The sequence below is a fragment of the Tenebrio molitor genome, chromosome 5 (genome assembly GCF_963966145.1).
Source record: "Tenebrio molitor chromosome 5, icTenMoli1.1, whole genome shotgun sequence".
NCBI classification, from domain to species: Eukaryota; Metazoa; Arthropoda; class Insecta; order Coleoptera; family Tenebrionidae; genus Tenebrio; species Tenebrio molitor.
Window position 1 is genome coordinate 16,317,559 of NC_091050.1, and position 20,022 is coordinate 16,337,580.

General features: G+C 39.2%; 1 protein-coding gene across 1 annotated transcript; it reads right to left on the reverse strand.

Moving 5' to 3' along the window:
* Positions 1 to 66: 66 nt before the first annotated feature.
* LOC138132126 (cilia- and flagella-associated protein 47-like) lies at positions 67 to 7,825 on the reverse strand. Its single transcript, XM_069049520.1, has 13 exons — positions 7,463 to 7,825; positions 7,093 to 7,396; positions 6,888 to 7,045; positions 6,653 to 6,842; positions 6,321 to 6,608; positions 5,770 to 5,873; positions 5,621 to 5,724; positions 4,995 to 5,574; positions 4,654 to 4,948; positions 2,565 to 4,607; positions 2,167 to 2,519; positions 480 to 2,119; positions 67 to 428 (listed from the first exon to the last, which is right to left on the reverse strand). The coding sequence occupies exons 1-13, from the start codon at positions 7,471 to 7,473 to the stop codon at positions 97 to 99; spliced, it is 6,402 nt and encodes a 2,133-aa protein (XP_068905621.1). The 5' UTR covers positions 7,474 to 7,825; the 3' UTR covers positions 67 to 96.
* Positions 7,826 to 20,022: the final 12,197 nt, after the last annotated feature.

Genomic DNA, 20,022 nt, shown 5'->3' on the forward strand with positions numbered 1-20,022 from the left:
CGCACCAGGCGATACCATTCATTTTTTCCCTCCTTCAAGCCTTTGCAAGTAAATAAAACCAACAAACGTTTTTCATCACTATTATTGTTATCATTATTACACTGGTACAGTAACGTTACTACTACCACCATCGGGAGACGTCTCTGCGGATTTGAAACACAACTTGTAGAATCTTTTCTCTGTTTCGTCCTCGGAAACTAGGCGCAAAATACATTTTCCGACTTGCAACAAGTCCTTCACCGGGTGGATGGGAAGGTCGTAGAAATCTTCAGATGTGATATCGTCGAATGTGACAGTTTTCAACGTGACAAAAGGACTCGGTGTCTCCAAAACGACTTTGTACTTCACCGTTTCGACGATAGTCTCCTTCATCGGATGGGTCTCCGAATTCAGAATCAGAGTCAGAATGCGAGTACCAGTGGGAGTGACTGCAAACAAAAAACTAAAATTGACTGACACCAACGCAGCATGATCGTTACAAATCCGTTTGGACCAAAACTTCAGCTCAGCTCCTTGCACGTAGTGCAGCACCATCGCCTTTCTCGCGTCCCACAGGAGATTGTTCTTCATGGGGATTTGGGCGTTGATAATCAAGGGGCAGTTCTTGGTGACGGAAGGCTTACGCTTGCACCTGCAGACAAGATTTTCGTAATTCTCCGGGATCACGACTTCCACGTATTCAAAATTTTCTTCGGTCACTTTTCCTTTCAAGGTCACCTGCACTCCCCAATCGCCCACTTCGGGATTGGTGAAGTAGAACCACATATTTCTGGGTCCAGTTTGTAGGCAACACACCGTCACTTTCGTCGTACTTTTTCCCTCTTCGTCAAAGTGACATAAATCGTCGTGGAAGATAAATTCCTTGATCGTTTTGATCCTTTTCACTTCCTCCCAAGGGAACAACACGTTCTGTTCTTTGCTGACGGGTTGGTATCCAAAATATAGATTATAATCAGCTTGCATCTTGAAAGGGGACTCGGTATTGAACACCACCTCGCAAGGCTTATACAAATCGACGGCCAGCGGAATCTCCATGCAAGCATAAGACACGTCGGCAACCCCCACGAGCGTCAGGGCCAAACTCCTTCCGTACCTGTGTTCCGGTGTCTCTCCCGAAAAGAGCAAATTCGTTATCGTGGTCAACACGCACTTGGCGTGGTACCGCACTTTAACTGTCTTCTTGCCCTCGGGCTCTACCTTGACGGTGTTGGAAGCCACCGAAAACAACTCGTTTTGATTGCCGAAGAATACCACTTGATAGTAGATGGGATACTGCCCCAAATTTTCCAACTCTATGGTGACCGAGCCTGTCTGAGTCAGCGGCGCTTGAATCGTGACCTCCTCTTTGGGGAGACAACTGGGCAAAATGTCGTAGAGATAGGTCGCCAACAGCAACATCTCGATCATGCTGCATTTCTCAAAAACCAGCGGTGAGATTTCGTAGCTGAAATTGAGCTCCTTCCAAACCTTGACCAGAGTGCAAGCGTTGTGGAGGAGCTCCTCGGCGTTCTGGGGCGTGGTGTACATATCTTTGATTGCTTGTTTCACGTAGGGGCAGTAGTGGGCAGTTGCCGCCCCAAAAATTAGACCGTCCCTCAAGTCGATGTCCAAATACGTCAACTCTTTGTCATCAGGTTTCGGCGAGTCCTCCCACAGGGCGACTTTCTCTTCATCGTAGCACATCTGGAGCCAGGCTATCAGTTCCTTCTCGTGATCACCGTAGACTCCCAGGTCCATGATGTGCTCGCCTTCGTCCTCGGTGGAAAGACGAGACATCGCCGAGAAAGACTGTCTGTGTCTGATCCTTGTCAAGGACGTTTCGCGTGCTTCTTCGGTTGGCGCGACCGGGACGGTCCTGAATAGGAAGAATGTTTTGATGATTTGTATAATCAAATCCATCCAGCATTGTGTTGACAGTTGATTAAAAGTTTCTTCGTCTAGAGGCGTGCTCTTCGGGCGTTTGATCTTCTCGTAGAGAATATATTGGTCATAATTCAAAAGCAGTTTTGCTGTGACGTGTGGTAGATACACTGTGAACTCTCGAAGGTACCGGAGAATGTTGGAATTGGCTTTGCAGATGTAGATCAACCAATCCAGTTCGTTCTCAGTTGTGGGAACTCTGCAAAACAAATCTAGACGACAAGACAAACCAAAAATAAAACTTACTTGCCGACCAGTTGGTCTCTCATTTTACGTCCCGCAATGTTGAGCATCAACTGAAGAATCGGCAACTCTGCAGTTTTGGGTTTCTTGTGTCCCCCGAACCTCATCTTTTTTCTGGCTTCCCCCGCCTTACAAAAGTCAGAAAATCCTTCAGGTATTCTGTGGTAGCTCTTCATATAGAAGCCCTGAGTGAAAACCCAGTTCTCCAGCGTCTTCTGGAGACTTCTCATGTACTCTGCGTAGTCCGAGTCGTCTTCTTTGCTCGGAAAAAGTGGATAACACGTTGTGTTGGTGTTGAGCAGGAGATCGAAAAATCGTTGACGCACCAACGAGGTCGTCGACCTGTCGTCCCCGGCCTTTTAAATACAATTCGCAACTGTCCCATTTGAAGAGAAACTTACCCCGCTGAGTCGAGACAGCACCTCCTCGTTCAAGCCTATCCCTGTGACGAGATTGTGCGAGAAGGCGTGAGTGGTCAGGAGACAATTTTCGGTGACTCCGGTCACTGTGACTTCGCATCTGGAGCCGCAAGTGCAGTGGAAGATCAATTTCGTGTTGAAACCGTGAGATCTTAAAGATTCGTAAGTTAGGGTCACAGCCAACAAACTGTCTCCCGTTTCCGGGTGTCTCCCTTTTTCGAAAATGGGGAAAAGACCGTTGAGGTCGCAATCGTTGACGACTTCGCACTCTTCAAAGTGGTTTTCCATGTGTAGAGTCAGGTGGATCTCGTTGGAGACTCTGAGCGGGACCGGTTCGAAATCGACGCGTTCAGTTGAAGGAGTGATGGTTGGCGTCTTGTAAGTCCCGCTCAGAGTCAAATAATTGAAGATTTTGTCGTTGTAGTAATGCCTGAGAAAGATGGGCAATTTGACGGTGTAAATTCCCATGTCCATGGGAAGGAAGTCGGCTTGAAAGACGATCTTCTCTCCCCCTTCTAACACTATCTTGTAGGATACGTCGTAGAATTCGACATCCACGTCTTCGTCTTTGGGGTACAACGAAAAAGGACTCTCTAGATCGTCGATGCGGATACAAACCGACGCAGTCTCCGCACTGGTGTTGGTGATTTCGAAATCTTGACTGGTCGAGTTGTTGTAGTGTCCTTCGCCGAAATAAACAAAGTTGATGTTGAGACCGGAGAATTCTAAAATCTTGTCGATGGCGCAACAGTTCAAGCGAACAATGGGCATCATCCTCGGGACTTTTTTCGCAACCGTCACACCTTCAGCGTGTTCGTAGATAATGGTGTTGTCTTGGAGGAAGAAATTGGGAGTGAGCGACTGACTGCTGTTGATGAAAATGGGGCCCAAGATGTCGTTGATCCTGTAGGGTAGATAGAGCGAGTAAGTACTGACGTAGTTCGGGTGAAAGTGCAAGAACAAAATTTTGGATTGCTCGGGTCGAAGGACACATTTTCCATGGTGGGGGTAATGGTTGTCTTCGGATTCGGTGATCGTAAATTCGGGGAAGTCTTCCGGAAACGTGATGTATGACTCACACTTGGATATATTTTTTATCTTGAAAGCTAGAGTGTCGAAGGAGTACGGGGATATCTTCCGGAAGTAGAGTATGTCAGGTTTTATACTGAAAGTGGGGTAGTCCACCACTCCTTTCAGACCAATCTCAATCTGTTCGTCTTCGTCGATCATGAAAACAATGTGCGTCGAAAATTCTACCACGGCATTGATGTAAATGGTGATTATGAAGACTTGACTGTCCAGTCCATCAAGCACTCCTTGTCTGGGCTGTATGGTGATACCCGGCACGGGAATCCCGTTCGGAATGTTGTAAATCACTTTGAAGTTCTTCAAGTTTTTTAAAGTGATCTTGCGTCTGACGGGTACGTTCAAAGGGATCACTCCAACGTCGATATCGTAGTCGTCGAAGACCACCGCGTGGTTCCTCTTCTTGTACGACACCTGCACGACTCTCTTCTGCCCGCTCTCCGAGGTCAACACGCACTCAGTTACGTTGGGCTGCGACGGATCCGGAGTGTAGGTGACCATGCAGATGATGAAGCACTCCGACTTGATGCCTCCCTCCAGGGGATAGATCTTGAAACAGCCGGGCGGAACGTCCCAATCGAAGCTCGTGTAAGCGTTGAGTCCGTTGATCAGATTGAAAAACTTGTAATGTCCGTCCGATTCCGTGAACTCTATGGTGCTGGTTTCGAGCTTGAGTGTTTTGGGTACGACCCGAGCCACCGCCGTCACTTCGTACAAAGTACTGTCGTTGATCAGGACGTTGATGTTGACGTAGTAACGGCCGATGCTGCAAGTGCTGAACACGAAAGGGATTTTTTTGTTTTCGTTGCTGTTGATGACGTGACGGGAGTCGTTGTCGAAGACTATGCACGATTTGGAGGCTTGCAGTCGAACTCTGATCGGGAACGAGTTCAAGTTTTCGATCTGGAAAGACTCAGTTATGGAAGTGTAAGCTGCGACCTGGAACGACACGATCAGCAAAGTGTCACAACTTTGACGGCACAACCTTTCGCAGTTTGATAGATTTGGGGGTGATCTTGATATTGTGCAAGAGAAGAGGAGCTAGCGGGATGAAGGGGGTTAGCGAAACTTCATCTTTTAGGGCGCGACTAGGATTTTGACAGCCAGCAGTCCGTCTCAAGAGGAGGTTGGGGTTGGTCAAGTCGTAGTCTTGCAACTCGTCGACTCTCGCGGTTTCGATCTTCTTCAGAGTCCTGATGTAAGCAAGGTAGTACTCGTTGTGCTTCAACTTCTTTTCTACCTCGAGCGGGTCCAGTCGGTAGGGGAACTCCGGTGTCAACCTAACGCTACCAATCAGAAACGGTCTACCAGTACTGTTGGTCTTACTTTTCTGGTAAATCCTGACACAGCAGGCACTGCCCTAGTCTCTTGTTCTGCACCACGTCCGTCACTTCGAACTCGAATTTCAAACTGGCAGATCCGACTTTCCTGATGACGTGGTAGTCGTTCGGGGTGTCGAAACTCAACAGGTCGAAACAGATTTTCTTCACGATCTTCCCCAGCTTGAAAGTCCTGACCACGACCAAGATCTCTTTTTGCTCCTCCGGCGCCAAACTGAATTCCGGTGGGAATATGTCAATGCAAGGTACTTTATTGTACTTCACCCTGATTGGAAGAGTAAACGACTCGTTCCCGACCAACAACTCTCGCGTGTAGTTTTTGGTTAAGGTCAGCTCGCTCAGAGTGAAGATGTCCGGTCTCAGAATCACGGAAGCTTGTTCTTTTTCGCCGTGAAGGCACACCCCAATGGCGTGCTCGAAGCTGAAGTGATCCGGCCCGGCTTCGTCCGTGTACAAGAGGCTCTCGTAGCTGCCGCCGTTCTCGTCGGCCATCAGGAAGTTGTCCCTGCTGGGGGAGCCCGCGGTCAAGCGCTCACCCGCCATCTGACACGCTGCATTCGGAGTCGCTGCAAAACCGGCCGTCAGAGAGCGAAAATTCGCAGGTGCGAGTACCTTCAAAGTCGCCCTTTCCCACGTCTCTGCAATCCATCCGGATCACTTTGAGGAAGCATGCTGCGTAGTTTTTCTCTCTTTGGCGCGTTTTCACCGGTGCGAATCTACAAATTTCGGTCAGGACGAGAAGACGCGACCTGATTGCTTACGTGATTTGGATGATGGCTCCTTTGAGGGCCGCCATTCGACCGTCAATCGGTTTTATGATGAAGTTCATGTAGTTGTCGTCGATTTTTCTTGCATCCTCCAGCGTCTGCAAGATAATTGCGACAAGTGTTCCACTAATTGCCTCATTAATATTAATTCCATGTAGAATGGCGGTTTTTTAAGCGCTGACACGCACAAGAAACGTGTCTTTTGAATTGTTTTCTAATGACAGTGGAAAAAAAATACGCCGGATTCTGATTGGTGGCAGGTCTGAAACAGTTGCACCTGCCTACGGGACACGTGACCCATTTTTTCCAAATCCACATTTCAAGGCTCAGACAGGCCCCCGATTCAGCTTTCATTTGTCAATAACGTTTATCAAAGAAAAATTTTAAATCTTAAATTCAATTCTCGATCAGAACCATTGTTTTTATTGTCGTATTGATTACGTCCAGTTAGTTGCGAAATGATCACGTCAAATACCACATTTGCATTTGCATTGCGTAAGTCAGATGTCGCACCTTTCAGAGAAATTATAAAATTTATCGCTCACCATAGTCTTGCCCTGGATGTCGGCCATGACACAGAACATGGAGTGCGACGAGCTGAAGTTCTTGAGGAGAAGAGGCTGAGTGGAATTGGAGCCGTAATAAGTCGACTCAAAATCGATGAGAGTAAAGTCTAAACTGTTAATGAACTTCCTGACTAGAAGCTTGGGCGAAATGAAAACTCCCGAGACGACGACTCGTTGGGGCGGCTGAGTCTTCACCCAGATCTCCTCCATGAAACTGCCCTCTTCGGCCCCGACGATCTCCACGGTGACCGGAACCCTGGTCTTGGCCTGTCACAGCTTTAGAAGTGTTCGACGAAACGAAGAATACCAACCGGCACTTGACCCTTCATAGGCTGGACGATCATTTCCAATGGGTTCCTGCCGAGGTCGATGGCGAACTGCGTCCCTTTGTATCCCGAATTCTTGATGTAGAAGGTGCGGGTGGTGGCGTGGTTGACCGCGTCGATGCGCCCAAAATCCAGCTCTTGGGGTTCGAGCGACAGAACAGCGGTGGACAACGTCCTGAAAAGGTTGTAGATGGAGTGGTGGAGACAAGTGCCAGCTTACACGATGAAGTAGTAGATGGTTTCATTCTTGTTGACGTAGATGGGGGCGAAGCCTCGCAGGACTCCCAGAGCCGACCTGTAGGTGTAGTTCACGTTTCTGACGATCTTCATTCCGGGAGAAAGGTACAAGCCCTGATCGAACGATCTGAACTCGAAGGTCTGCAAAGGACGAGTCTAAAGAGAGGAATTTTGAGGAAGAGCGGTACCCTCGAGTTTGGTTCGCCTAGACGGATGAAAGCCAAGTGCTTGCCGCAGTTCTGTATGACCATGTTTTGGCGGTAGTGTTTGCCTTCGTAGGCGTTTTCGAAGATCATGTAGCTGGGAGTGATCCGGACATCGTCGATTACCAGTTTGTCCGGATAATCTACCTCCAAACTGTCCAAAGTCAACGGACTGGATACCACGCTCGTCGTTTCGGAAGCGTTCTCGAAAGTTCCGGCGGGTTCCATCTTATGAAAGCTCACAAACTGACGTTTAATTGGCGTCGCCAACTCGCCAACTCCGTCATTGCTACAACAGATGATTCTCAGGAGTTCAGTTTCGCCCGTCGGTTGACAGATCACCGCACAGTACTACCTATTTTGCATCGTTTTGCACAAAAAACCGATCGTCTTGGAAAGCCCCTTGTGAAACACCTAAAGCAACAGATTTTGTCTATCGGATTTTCGTTTCTAAACTGGTTTCTGATTATTTATAAGACTACTCTCGCACTAAATTTGGCCTGTCAACATTATTTTGTGAGTTAACTATTTGAGTTATTTGAATACGACGATGTAGCCGTGGCAACGGTGGCTTTTAAATTTTGCACCTGGAGTTATTAGCGACGCTGTCAAATCTCGAAAGCATCAGAAGAGATTAGTTTAGATCAATGTTGCCAATAGTACAGGGTTATTCGAAATGATTGTAGTCGAAGTAGGCCATGCCCATGTTAGTACATTTTTGCCGCTTTCATGTGAACTGTCAGTTTTGTCGCTGTCACTGTCATTTTTTAGGTGAAAAGTGCGATGAGATTTTTATTTATTTTTGTTAAATTAACGATTGAATCCAGAAATATTGAGTTGTTTTGCACCCAATTTAACTCCCGTGTGTGAACGGTGTTTACTCACTTATTCGCATCATTTTGATGTTTTTTTATGTGGAGCGGCAACCATAAATCTTACATTCAATATTCACGCCTATTTCGACTACATTCATTTAGAATAACCCTGTTATAAAGCAGAAAGTACAATGGTCGGCAAAAAAAAACTACCCATCATTTAAAAGTCAGTGTCAAAAAACCATTAATTACACATTTGGATTTTGACATAACACAAAAACGATGGCTAGTTTTTATTGCCGGCCATTGTACAAAGTGTCTAAAGTCCATTCAAAAATAAAAAAACCACCACCTGTTGCTTTAGGTTGGTAAAATTTAAAAAACCCTAGGTAGATATTTTTTCGTACTATGTTGGTAACTATAAATTATGACATTTATTTGATCCAAAATAAAATTCAATCGCTTTGAATTTCATTCATATTGTTTTATTAGCAGCACGTTTCATTTATTTATTGATTCTTATTATTTTTACTTAAACATGCCCAGAAAAACAATTAACACACTTAATAAACATTTAACCTCAAAATTACAAATTTTACACTAGACAGCGTGGTCTTTAGTAATTATAGAGGAAAATGCGACGTTGGTGGTTTTTTGATTTTTGAATGGACTTTATAAAAGAACATATAAAGTGGGTACAAGTTGCAAAGACACACTTGTCATTTTGCAACAGCATTTTTTCAATATTTCTGAACCAAATAAAGGCACAAAGGGACCAGAAAATCATAGTTTGGATTGAATATTTTCCATATAGGTACAGTTTTAAAGTAATTTCAAATGACTAATGCCATAAAAGTGCTATTGCAAATGCAAAGTGGTTTTTTGCAACTTGAGTCAACTTTATATCAAAAGTCCTGTGGAATTGTGCGGCTCTATATTTTTTTGACCGAAGCATGTCAAGCCGTTGAAGCCGGCAAATTAGCTGTCAAATAACAAATGTCAAATTATTAATTATAATTAAATGTTAGTGTCAATTGTGAGTTCGGCGTCTTAGTTGTTTTGCTTGTGATTTTCTTCAACAGTCTTTATCAAGACTAAAACAAAAGACTGAGAAATGTCACAAAATTGTATTGGCAGTGTCAAATTTCTCATAAACGCCGTAAAAAGGAATGTTTAGGTACATTTAAATTTTCGCTAATCAAACGTATTACCAATAATTTCTCTAGTTTGATCATGAATAACTTTCTTATTGCCAATCTGCTGCATTTCTGTCGAAATCACGAACGTCTTTGAAAAATTTGACACTGACAATACAATTTTGTGACATTTCTCAGTCTTTTTTTTCCGCCATCAAATATGAAAATATCTATATCACTTCAGACTGATACCACTCTTTATTTGTCAGAAAATTGTTAGAAAAAACTTGAACTTCTATCCCTACAAAATCACACTTCAAAAATTTCGATCAGATGATTCTGAAAGGTGCTTAGAATGCTGCAATTGGTTTTTAAACAATTTGAATGATGACAGGTTCGTAATGATGAATTGAATTATATCGTGTGTTCCAATAAAAACTCACTCGCAGTAAGCCATGACTATAGAGATAGATAGACTGGTCATGTCGATTTTAGGATCACTGGAAGTAGTTCATTTGTTACTTACAAATTTTCATCATATTGTGAGTGACAGATAACCTATAAATTTACTTTAGTAGTTCATTTCACATCTGGTACTAAGACATACTTCACTTTTGTCATGGCTTGCTGCGAGTGAGTTTTTTGTGGAACACACGATAGTTATTTGTACAACCAGTTATGAAAGTCATACTTTTTTTCATGCAAATAAGTGAAAAAAGAAACTTTCATAACGTGTTGTACACACAATTTTTTTGCATATCGATGTAAGTTGAGAAATTTGGTCTAAAAGGATTTATGAAAAATTACAAAAAAAAAAATAGATATACTTTGACAATCATTCCAATGAGATGGAATAAAATGGTGCAAAAAAGTACTACTTTCACTACGATTTTTCGTGGGAAAAAGTACTACTTTCACTACGATTTTTCGTGTAAAAAAGTGCCACTTTCATTACGAAGTGCAATTTTTTTTTTTATCTACGATCCTGTAAAAAGTAGGCACTTTTTGCATCGTTGTCAAAGTTGACGTTTAGTAAAACTGACGGAATCGTGCCATAAAACTTTTAGTGCACGCTTTTATGGCACAGAACTGTCAGAATACAACAATACAATTTGTTGGAAACATTGTTTAGAAGTAGGTTGCTAAACGACGTGGTTCTCAAACGACTTTGGTTATTCATAAAATATTGAATCAATGATAATTATTTTATACACATTTATGTTGAAACCGGTGCAATGATCTCACGATCGTGGATAAAATGTTGTAAGACATACGTGTAAAAAGTTCCTTTGCTGCACTCACATCCTTTAAAATACTCCCTCGTACCTCGGTCGTATTTTAAACCCGTTCGTGCAATAAAGGATAACTTTTTACACTTTATCTTAAATAATTATTAATATTAACTTTGCTTGCAGATTATTAGACATCAGTTTTTTTTTTGACGAAGCAGAAAACTATAGAATATGGAGTTCAGAAAATCCAAATGCATTTGTAGAAACCCGATTGCATCCGATAAAGGTTGGAGTATGGATTGCTGCCTCACGAAGGAGTTTAATTGCTTTTATTGTAAAAATCAAAGAACCTGTCATTAATGAAGTTACATAACCTCTGTTTTTCTATTTGGTACCACAATGTGCGACAAAGCGGCAAAAATCAAGTATCTTCGAGTTCCACAGGACTCTTGATATATGTTCATTTATAGACACTCTGTACTAGAACTATTGGCAAGCTTATTTTTTATCTACTGGATTGATAGTAAGTGATGAAGTTATTCGTAAAAAAAAAATTAGGATCTGGATTAATTTTGTTCCGGTTAAGTGGATCTAGTTTCCGGTCCGTAGTTTTCGTTTTTGCAATCGTGGTCCGGTCGCTCCGGTAATCCATTTCCACAATTAGCCAAGCAAATCTTCATCCGAAGGGCGGTTTAATCGCAGCGCGCGTAATCCCCCGGGTGAAGTATCAAACCGAACGTTGTCGTCTCTCGTTTACGTCGAGCATTGCACCCGGAGGACCCACAAAGCTACATCCAACATAAAGGACACGGCGGCCCGTCCTGACGCACAGCATATAGCCGAGCTAATTGTATTAGAGCGCCGAGAGTTGGTTCCCCAAGGCATCGCCGACCACTTAGTCCTCGCGTTACATGCCGTTCTCACGCTACGGCGCCGCCTCCCACCGACTTAATTCCGCCGGTCCCGGTAACGTCCTTATTAATTCTTGGCGGAGCGTTCGACTCCCGGCGATAATTCTTCGCCGCTTTTTACACAAAAGCACGAATTCGGGACGTCCCGCGGGAGTTATGATGGAGGAACGCGCGGTGGATCATCAGTTTGCCACCGTGACTTTACAATCAATCACCCGCTCGGGGGAGTCCCCCGGGTGGAGGCGGGAGTCGACGATGCGGCATGATTAATGAGCCGGGTGGCGGCGCGTCGGCCGGAAGGGGACGGCCAGTTCGGGACGATACCAACTACGAAGACGAAAAAAGTCCTTGCAAATTAAAAAAAAATAAAAGATTTTTCACCAACTGTAAAGCTATCTCGAGAGTTAATTGTAATGATTTCTGTGCGGTTTTGTGACTTCACCGTGAAAGACGGTGATTTCCAGCAGGAAATTAGACAACAGTCGTAGCCGCAGCCTTGTCTAAATTCGTTGTTATTGTCAAGGTGACTGCGGTGAGGTCTTCTTTTAGAACGGTCGCCGCATAAATTTCTATTTTTATTAATTGTTATTTGTTCATCCACTCCGGCCCCTTGTAATATGTTTTTATTGTCGCATAATACAGAGCGTCAAGTATCCGAGGGTTCCTAATTCAATTGGAGCGTCGTTTCCCCTCAAAAGAGTCGAGATGTTTGGATAAACGAATTAGCAAACAGAGCAGCAAACCCGCAGACGCACGCCTCAACAACCCATTTCAATATTTAATAATTAAAAATTACGACGCCCAAGGCGGGCATACATCTGCTTTGGACCTTTTTAGTATTTTAGAGGCCCTGATGCGGATGAGCGCCGCGACAGATCGGTGATGGCCACTTAGGTTCCCTTATCTCCCCGAACTGAAGTTTTTCTCGGGATAATTTTGAAATATTTTCTCTTACATGTATATTTTTTTGTTCTTAGATATTATCGTTTAAACAAATGAAACATATTTAGGTCACTTTTTTGTTATTTACTTTTATTTTATGTTATGTCGTATTATTAATTTAACATTATACGTTTTTACATTATGTGTGTATACAGGGCGCGCCAAAAGTACCGCCTTTCCTTGAAGGTACGTCATTTAGGGATATAGTAGAGTGCTGGAAAAATATTTTTAAAAAATCCTGACCCTCCATTTAGGAAATATAGGCAATTTTAGAATATAAAAAAGGCAACGCTGTAATCTGAGAATTACCTCTACCTAGAAATACGTATAGCATTGTATTATTGAATACCTAGGCAACCATTTTGATGAGCTTGAGAGGTAACACAACAACCAAACACTTCAATAATAGCTATTTATGTAACCAGTTAGGAAATGCGTTATTTTATGTAACGAGTGTAATATTTGCGGGACGAGTGCAAAATCACACGAGTTACACAAAATTGCATTTCCTAACCTGTTACATACAAGATTTTTCCTAATTTTGACAAAAAAAAAGTTTCTTCAAACGTTAAACGAAGTAATGAATTTCATTAATAATAAATTATTATTGTGTTAAAATATCAAGTAGGTAAGTAGGCACGGTTATTTTGCTTAAAAACAAAAAATTTGACAGTGTCAACTGGTGATACAATAAATTTTTCCTAACCAGTTAGGAAAGATTTTACTTTTCGTAACCAGTTACGAAAAGTGTGACGTTTCCAAACGTCAATTAATTTCGAAAAGTGTCACTTTATATGTCAAAATTAGAAAAAAATTATTTTATTAAAATAAATTTTCAAAATTTTGCCCATTTGCGTCTAGACATGCATTGGCTCTTTTAACGATGTTGCCGTGAACGCGCTCAAGCATTTCAGGAGTCACCGTAGAAGTATATATTGAATTTTTTAAACTATTCAGTACTCCATAACACTTCTAGACAACGCACCTTCAAAGAAAAGCGATACTTTTGGGACAGCCTGTATAGATATTATTTTACGTGCACAAGTATCTTGTATAGCAGAGCAAATAATCGAATTCTTCTTCTTGTTTTTCTTTAAAAATATAGAAACAATATTAAACTTTTTTTGAAGGTGGAATATTTGAAATAGGTTTATACGCAAATAATATCATTTTGTCAATAATTCCTCCGATTTAAGAACAGAGTAATGGCTTGTTTCGATATATCAGGAAAGTACAAAAATCTTCTCCAAAAGCTGAGTCGGAGAAATATGTACTAGAACATTAAAAAAAACTTATCGGGGTCTTTTTAGACAAATTATTGGAATCGATTTGACAGATGTTTTTCATTTGGCTAAAGAAACATTTTGAGAATGTCTGAAAGAGTAATTTTACTAAATAATTTGGGTTTTGTGGTGCTAGCGATGGTAGTAGTTTTGGAGCTCATTCCACACTTAGAAAGTTTTCTTCGCTCATTTTCTTTGTAAAATTAATCTTTTATTAACGATGAAACATGTATGTAAATTTTTTAAAATAAAGCACCGATAATTTTTCTTAAATCGTTTTCATCGTCTGTGTTTTCTCTATTTTTGTATTTTTAAACATTAATCTATTCAATGAAGACTTACGTGTATCTAAAATAAATATGTATACCTGTTGTAATATCTACATTTCTCATTTCGATTAGCAAAAAGTCTACAACAGTGTAAAAATAATTATTAAAAAAAAAGAGACAGAAGTGAAAACTTTAATGATGGTCGTTACTGATTTTATATAATATTCTATAAAAAATATATCATTATGGATGACTTGGAGGAATAAGGAGCAAGGCATTAATAATTAATATTATTTAAATCCAATGCTGTTTTTAAATAAACATCAAAAATCTCTATTTTTCAATAGAAACTGCAAATACGTCCGCTTTTAGAGGTACACTCTGGCAAAATTTGTGAGGTTAGGTTTGGATGTTTCAGTTTTATTTTCTTGATGATGATATTGAACACAACACAAGTTTTCATAGCAATACCAATACCCTGTATTATGATCATTTGTCCATTTTCCTCTTCACATTTTGCTACACACATTTTTCCAATAGATGAATTGTTGAAGCCATATAATTGAGAATTACGTATTAAATCCTACATTCATCTGTAAACTTACAATATTTGTCGTGTCTTTATCGTTTATATTAGATAAAACTATACAGAGTATTTCACGAGTGATAATGAGCCTGAAGGAATAATAAATTCAACCGACAATACATTTTCAAAAAAAGCCGGACATTTTAATTTCAGTAGCCAGCTTTTTACGGAAATATAGTGTGGGTTGCATTTTAAATTACGTCAGGCTCATTATCACTCGTGAAGTATCCTGTATATATATATACAGTTACTCCTGCAGCTCTGCACTGAGGTCAGTCAGGTCACAACACAACGTACAATGAAAATTTAAAATGGACAAGTGACGCACAGTTGATTGTTTTTCGCTCGCTCCGCTGAAAAACTCGACTCCCTTGATTTTAGCTTGCCGTGTCGTGTTGCGAACGATTTTCGCTTGTGCTGCGATCGATTTTAGCTTGTGCTGCGAACGATTTTACCGTGTCGCATGAAACTAATTCACTGCCCGGGAAAAAATGTATGTGGCGCGCCTAAAGAAGTTTTCACTTCAAAAAATTGACGCGTCCAAATTCAATGACAATTTAATCGCATAGTTTATTTTATTGTATATATTCAACAGGACTTGATGTAGCCACTCAACACATCCTGTTTAACTATTGTATACAGCAGACTTGGCATTGTTGAATAAATATTTATTCGAATACGAATAACGGATAATTTTTTATTGGTTATTCATTTATTCGTTATTCGTCGCTGAAACAGGTAATTTGTTTATGTGTTATTGTTATTTGTTATTTAAAATAAAATTTGTTTATTTTATTTTTTTAAGTATTTATGTTTATTGGTAAATCATCTTATTATGGTTTACCGCTTATCACAAACATTGTTTTAAATAAAGTATGTATAATAAATGAATACAATTTTCTAACAGGTAATTTGTAGAATTTAATTTTTACATTACACAGGAACAGGTATTGATAATAATTAATAATATACCTATAGGTATTAATTTTTATGTTTTTTTTCTTTTCATATTATATCTCAATTTTTTTTTGAAGAAAATTAAACAAATTGCCCGACCCCAATATAACAAGGTTTTTGTCTAACTTGTAGTATTTTTCTTTATTTGAATTTTAGTTGTTGGAAAATGAAACACTTTTTGTTTATTTAATCGTTTATTTGTTAGTGGAACGTAAAAGATGCGCTGGAAACAATGAGAGATTTAGAAACTTAAAGAAGAAAGTTTCGGGTTTTGCTGGTGGGACTTGGTGCTAGTCGAAGGTTAATTGAGTTATAATAATAGAAATGCGAGAAAAATCTGTTGTCATTTAGCGTGTGTGAAGGCTAAAATCATCTTGAAGGAACAATCGCCGTAACAGTCATTAGCATAGTGAAAGTTCTTCGTTCTACATAAACGCATTCAATTAAATTATAACAACTCATTATATTGTTGTTTTTTTTCGAATCGCCACGCTGATTTGTTGTTTATTAACAAACAAGTGGCAATATCAAGGTCGCCGTTGCAACAATGCAATTCTTAAAAATAATTAGCCGCTTATGCAAGACGCAGAAAAATTAGCGGTCACGCCGCCACCAGGAGCGGATCACTCGATAAACAATAAATAAATCACGCAGCGGGACGTCTCACAACGCCCCCTAGTGCAAGTCACCCCCTGGCGCGGTCCGGAACACCCTCGCAGTCATAAATACTAATTAATTTTTTTCAACACTCTATAAGTAAGGACAATCGGAAAATTTCGAATTACGTCCTTGCGTATATAATATATCGATTGTTTTTTTTCCGGCGGGCGCTTTGGGGATTTTTCATGGCATGTCGATGTTGGCGTGTTGCCATGGCGACGCCGCACCATTGCTGCCAACCACACCCAGAAATATTAAACACCATCAACCTTCTCCGTGCTTTTATGCGCGCGGACTCGTGCGAGCTTTTATCGGGAAACATTTTTCAGGATGTTTTCGGGGGGCGATTTGTTCCTTTTCGCTCCGGTTTTACTTTATACTTTGATGATATGTTGAGAGTTGAATCGATTGCCGATGCGCCGGAGGGAAGTGCGCGTTTTTCAGGTTTCCGACTGAAATCTGCGTTTTAATGAGGTACATTTGTCGGGGGCCGGAATTAGGTTCGGGCTGCGGGCTTCGCTTCGCCCCCTCTCGCTCCGAATGCGAATTGCCTCCCATCTTTGACATTTGCAAATTCCTGGAGTTTGTTTTCAACCGCAAGATCACAGTGCGTCATTTGTTAATTTCTTCTTATTATGTGATCGAATATTATTCGTTCCTGCGCCGTAAAAAATTCCTATTTATTTGATTCGCATTATTTGTGATAAATAATAATAATATATCATTACTTTGTTACTTAGTAATTATTCCAATTTTTCCTTTCTTGACACGTTGTTTATTTCTTCTTGTTTCAATGAGTGATTAAAATGCATTCAGCTTTATATCATAATTGTTGATTATGCAAAATCATTATTATCTAATTGGACAGTTAAACAGCTATTACAATATTTATTAAGTCATAAAAGATTTTATCGATAAAATAATGTTTTGTTTTTCATTTCACTAAAGACAAATGTTTCACAAATCTCAATTTCAGAAATTTGAAAAAACGAAGGTGTTACCAAAACAGGTGTGGCTTTCTAAAAAAGCAGAGTGTAACGTCTAACCTGTTTTAAAGGTTGTAGTCACTAAAACGGGAAGATATAGAGTAGAAATAAAATTACTTTGTACTCAAATTGACTTTGTAAAAAAGGCTCGTAATATTCTTTACATCTGTTAGGCATACGAAGTACGAAAGACCACAAGACTTTTGAGAAAAAAATAGAAAATGTGAAGAACATTCTTTTGTACTTTTTGCACTCTTAAAAAATTTAAGGAAAAATACCAAGGCGCCACTTAGGTTATTCTGTGCCACGATCTTCTATCAAAAAATTATTACGCAGCCCGAAAAATACATAAATAAACTATTAAATAAATGAATTATTAAAGTCAAGTCAAGTCAAATCCGAATACAGAAAAATTGTACAAATAGAACAAAACATTACAACATCGAGTACGTAGTATGATGCAGATTTTCAAAATGCTGAGTGCATCAAATCCTCTTGATTTAATACACATTAAAGGAACTAGTTAAATTTCTATTAAATTCAAGTGCATTTATTTATTAAGGGCCGATTTCACCAATGCCAGTTAACGTTAACTGTAGGTTAAAATGCTTCGTTACTTTAGTTACCTATTGTTATAACAATGTTTTCGTGTATTTTAATCTGTAATGAAATTTAACTCACGTTGGTAAAACCGTCCCTAAGAAGACTGAACAAGTCGATATGATCAACATTCTTTGAAATTATTTTTTCCATTGTAGAATTTTTGCTGTATGCAGTGAAAAATTTAGTATAAGTATACCACTTGCTTCTGTTAAGTAATTCACATATTATATTAATAGGCGACAGATAACAAAAAAAAAAAGATTTGAAAAAGGTGTGCTAACTAAAACATTAACTGTTGTAGTCAAGAATTGTTAAATTTAGGAAGACAAATTCACAAAAAGAAAATGAATTTGTTCTTGAATTAAATAAGATATTCGTAATGCACAAGGAAAGGGCAAAAGCACAGATTGTATCGTTTAGCGAAATACTTCAGTTTCTCTTTGATCACAACTTAGACAGTCAAGGTTAATTAAAAACTTACTGTAGTAAGTCTTAAATGGAACTGTTTCGATGGTAAGATTTAAATTCTTCACAGAAAATTAGCGAAGTCTAATCTAATGGAAATAAAATTTAATTTTATTAAGTATGATAAATGCAGTGTGGAACAAAATGATTGTCATCTAGTTTGCACATGTTTTTTTGGAGTACCTAACTATTAGTTCTGTCAAAAAATATCATCAATCGAATTGACAATTGTTACAATTTACTAAATTGAATTAACAAACGTTGGTAGCCACTTTCAACACTAGCTGTGACTTGCTTTTGTTAGCTCCTTTTCAATTTCAATCTCAACTTAGCATTCATATCATACCTTTGCAATAAATCACATTTGGAATTTGGATATATATTTTGAGTTTTTCGTAGAGCGGCATTTCGTATTTTTACAAGGGTAATGCAAAGAAAACTAGATGACAATCATTTTGTTCCACACTGTATAAAGCAACTGAGGAGCACGTGGCAAAGTCCAAAAGATTCTAACTTGATTATTCTTGCTTAAACAGAAATCCCCCTTTTTGTTCTTTGTCACGATCTGCCCAAAATGGAATGGCGTCATTCGCGTTCATCACATCCCAAGCATGTGAGAGTCTCTTATCAATATTACGAGTATATTTTTTCTCCCTGCTTATTATAATTTAACTTGTCCTATTGATAATAACATTTTAGTTACTACTACGGGGTCAGCTGAGAAAATACAATTTTCTAGATAAAAATGCTGATTGGCAGTTTTCCAATTAATTTCAATATTTGGAGTAATTATTATTTGATTTTGTTACTGTGTGGTCGTGTTGAGTTATCTGTAATAATATCACAAGAGAGTGAGAATAAATTGAAAATAATTCTACAGATTTTCGAAAACTTGTTGCCATCTGGCAACAAGGTTGAAAAAGAATCTGGAGAATTATTTTCAATTTATTCTCACTCTCGAGGGGTATTCGGAGGATAATTTTTTCATGAGTACAAAATCAAAAATACAAAAAAAAATATACAGTGAGCGGCAAAAGTATGGAATAAATTCCTTAAAAATTGAACAAAAATTTTTCCAAAAAAATCTTTGGACAGGTCAATTTTAGTTTATAAAAATACATGTTTTAGTTCTAAAGAAAATTCCAAGCAGTCATTTGTTTTCGAGTGATGACGTCATCGATACTTTTTTTAAATGGAAACCTATTTTTTTTTCTTGATTCTGATAGCCCTTTTAATTGTCTAAATGACAGTATAAAAATTTTGTTATCTTATATAAGGAACTCTCTCATACCCACACAGTAGCCACATAAATTTTCGTACATAGTTGCCACACTTATCACACACTTATCAATCATTTTAAATCACCCAATAGTAGAGCTGTCTATTGCATTATGTTTTTCTAAGTTTGAGGTTATAAATAGCGTCAATGTCTACTGCATTGTTGTTAGTTTTACTAGTTTGCAATAGAAAAATACTCAAACATCGCGGGAAATTCAGCAACATGTTATGTTCATTTTGGTAGGTCCACATGTCAGACACTTTAGTGACGGAAATCAAACAGTGTGTCCAACCTTAAAAAAAAAATCATGGCCTCTCATTACATATGTCAAAACAACGTGAACGGTGTTTAACGTCCAAAAATTTTTTTATAAATTAATGACAGACATTTTGATCTTCGCCATAACAAAATATGATTTTTGTAAGGTATTTGATAATTTTATTCGTGTACAATAATTAGGCGAGAAGAAGCAAAAATTGCTGAGGGATGCCAAATTTGCGTAAATCATTTATATTTAGTCACTTAGTAGAAACAGTGTGATATTTTAAGATATTGTTCTTTGTTTGGAAAATAAGAATTCAGTAATCAAAGATCATTTAACTCACAAAATAAAATGCAATGATTAATTTACTTGTTTACAAATGTCAATCACATAAAACACATTTAGAATAAGAGAAACGGGCGAGATTATGGAAATCACCCTAAATAAAATATACCAAACTGTTTCGCTTTTAAGAATAAATAAATAAAAAATGTACAGGGTGAGCGAAACTCGATGTCACAGCTCTATT

Excerpts from the sequence above, each read along its gene's own strand:
- LOC138132126 (XM_069049520.1), bottom strand. Across the intron at positions 6,843-6,887 it reads ACCATCTACTACTTCATCGT|GACGTTGTCCACCGCTGTTC; the intron begins GTAAGCTGGCAC and ends CAACCTTTTCAG. Across the intron at positions 6,609-6,652 it reads CTATGAAGGGTCAAGTGCCG|GCCAAGACCAGGGTTCCGGT; the intron begins GTTGGTATTCTT and ends AAGCTGTGACAG.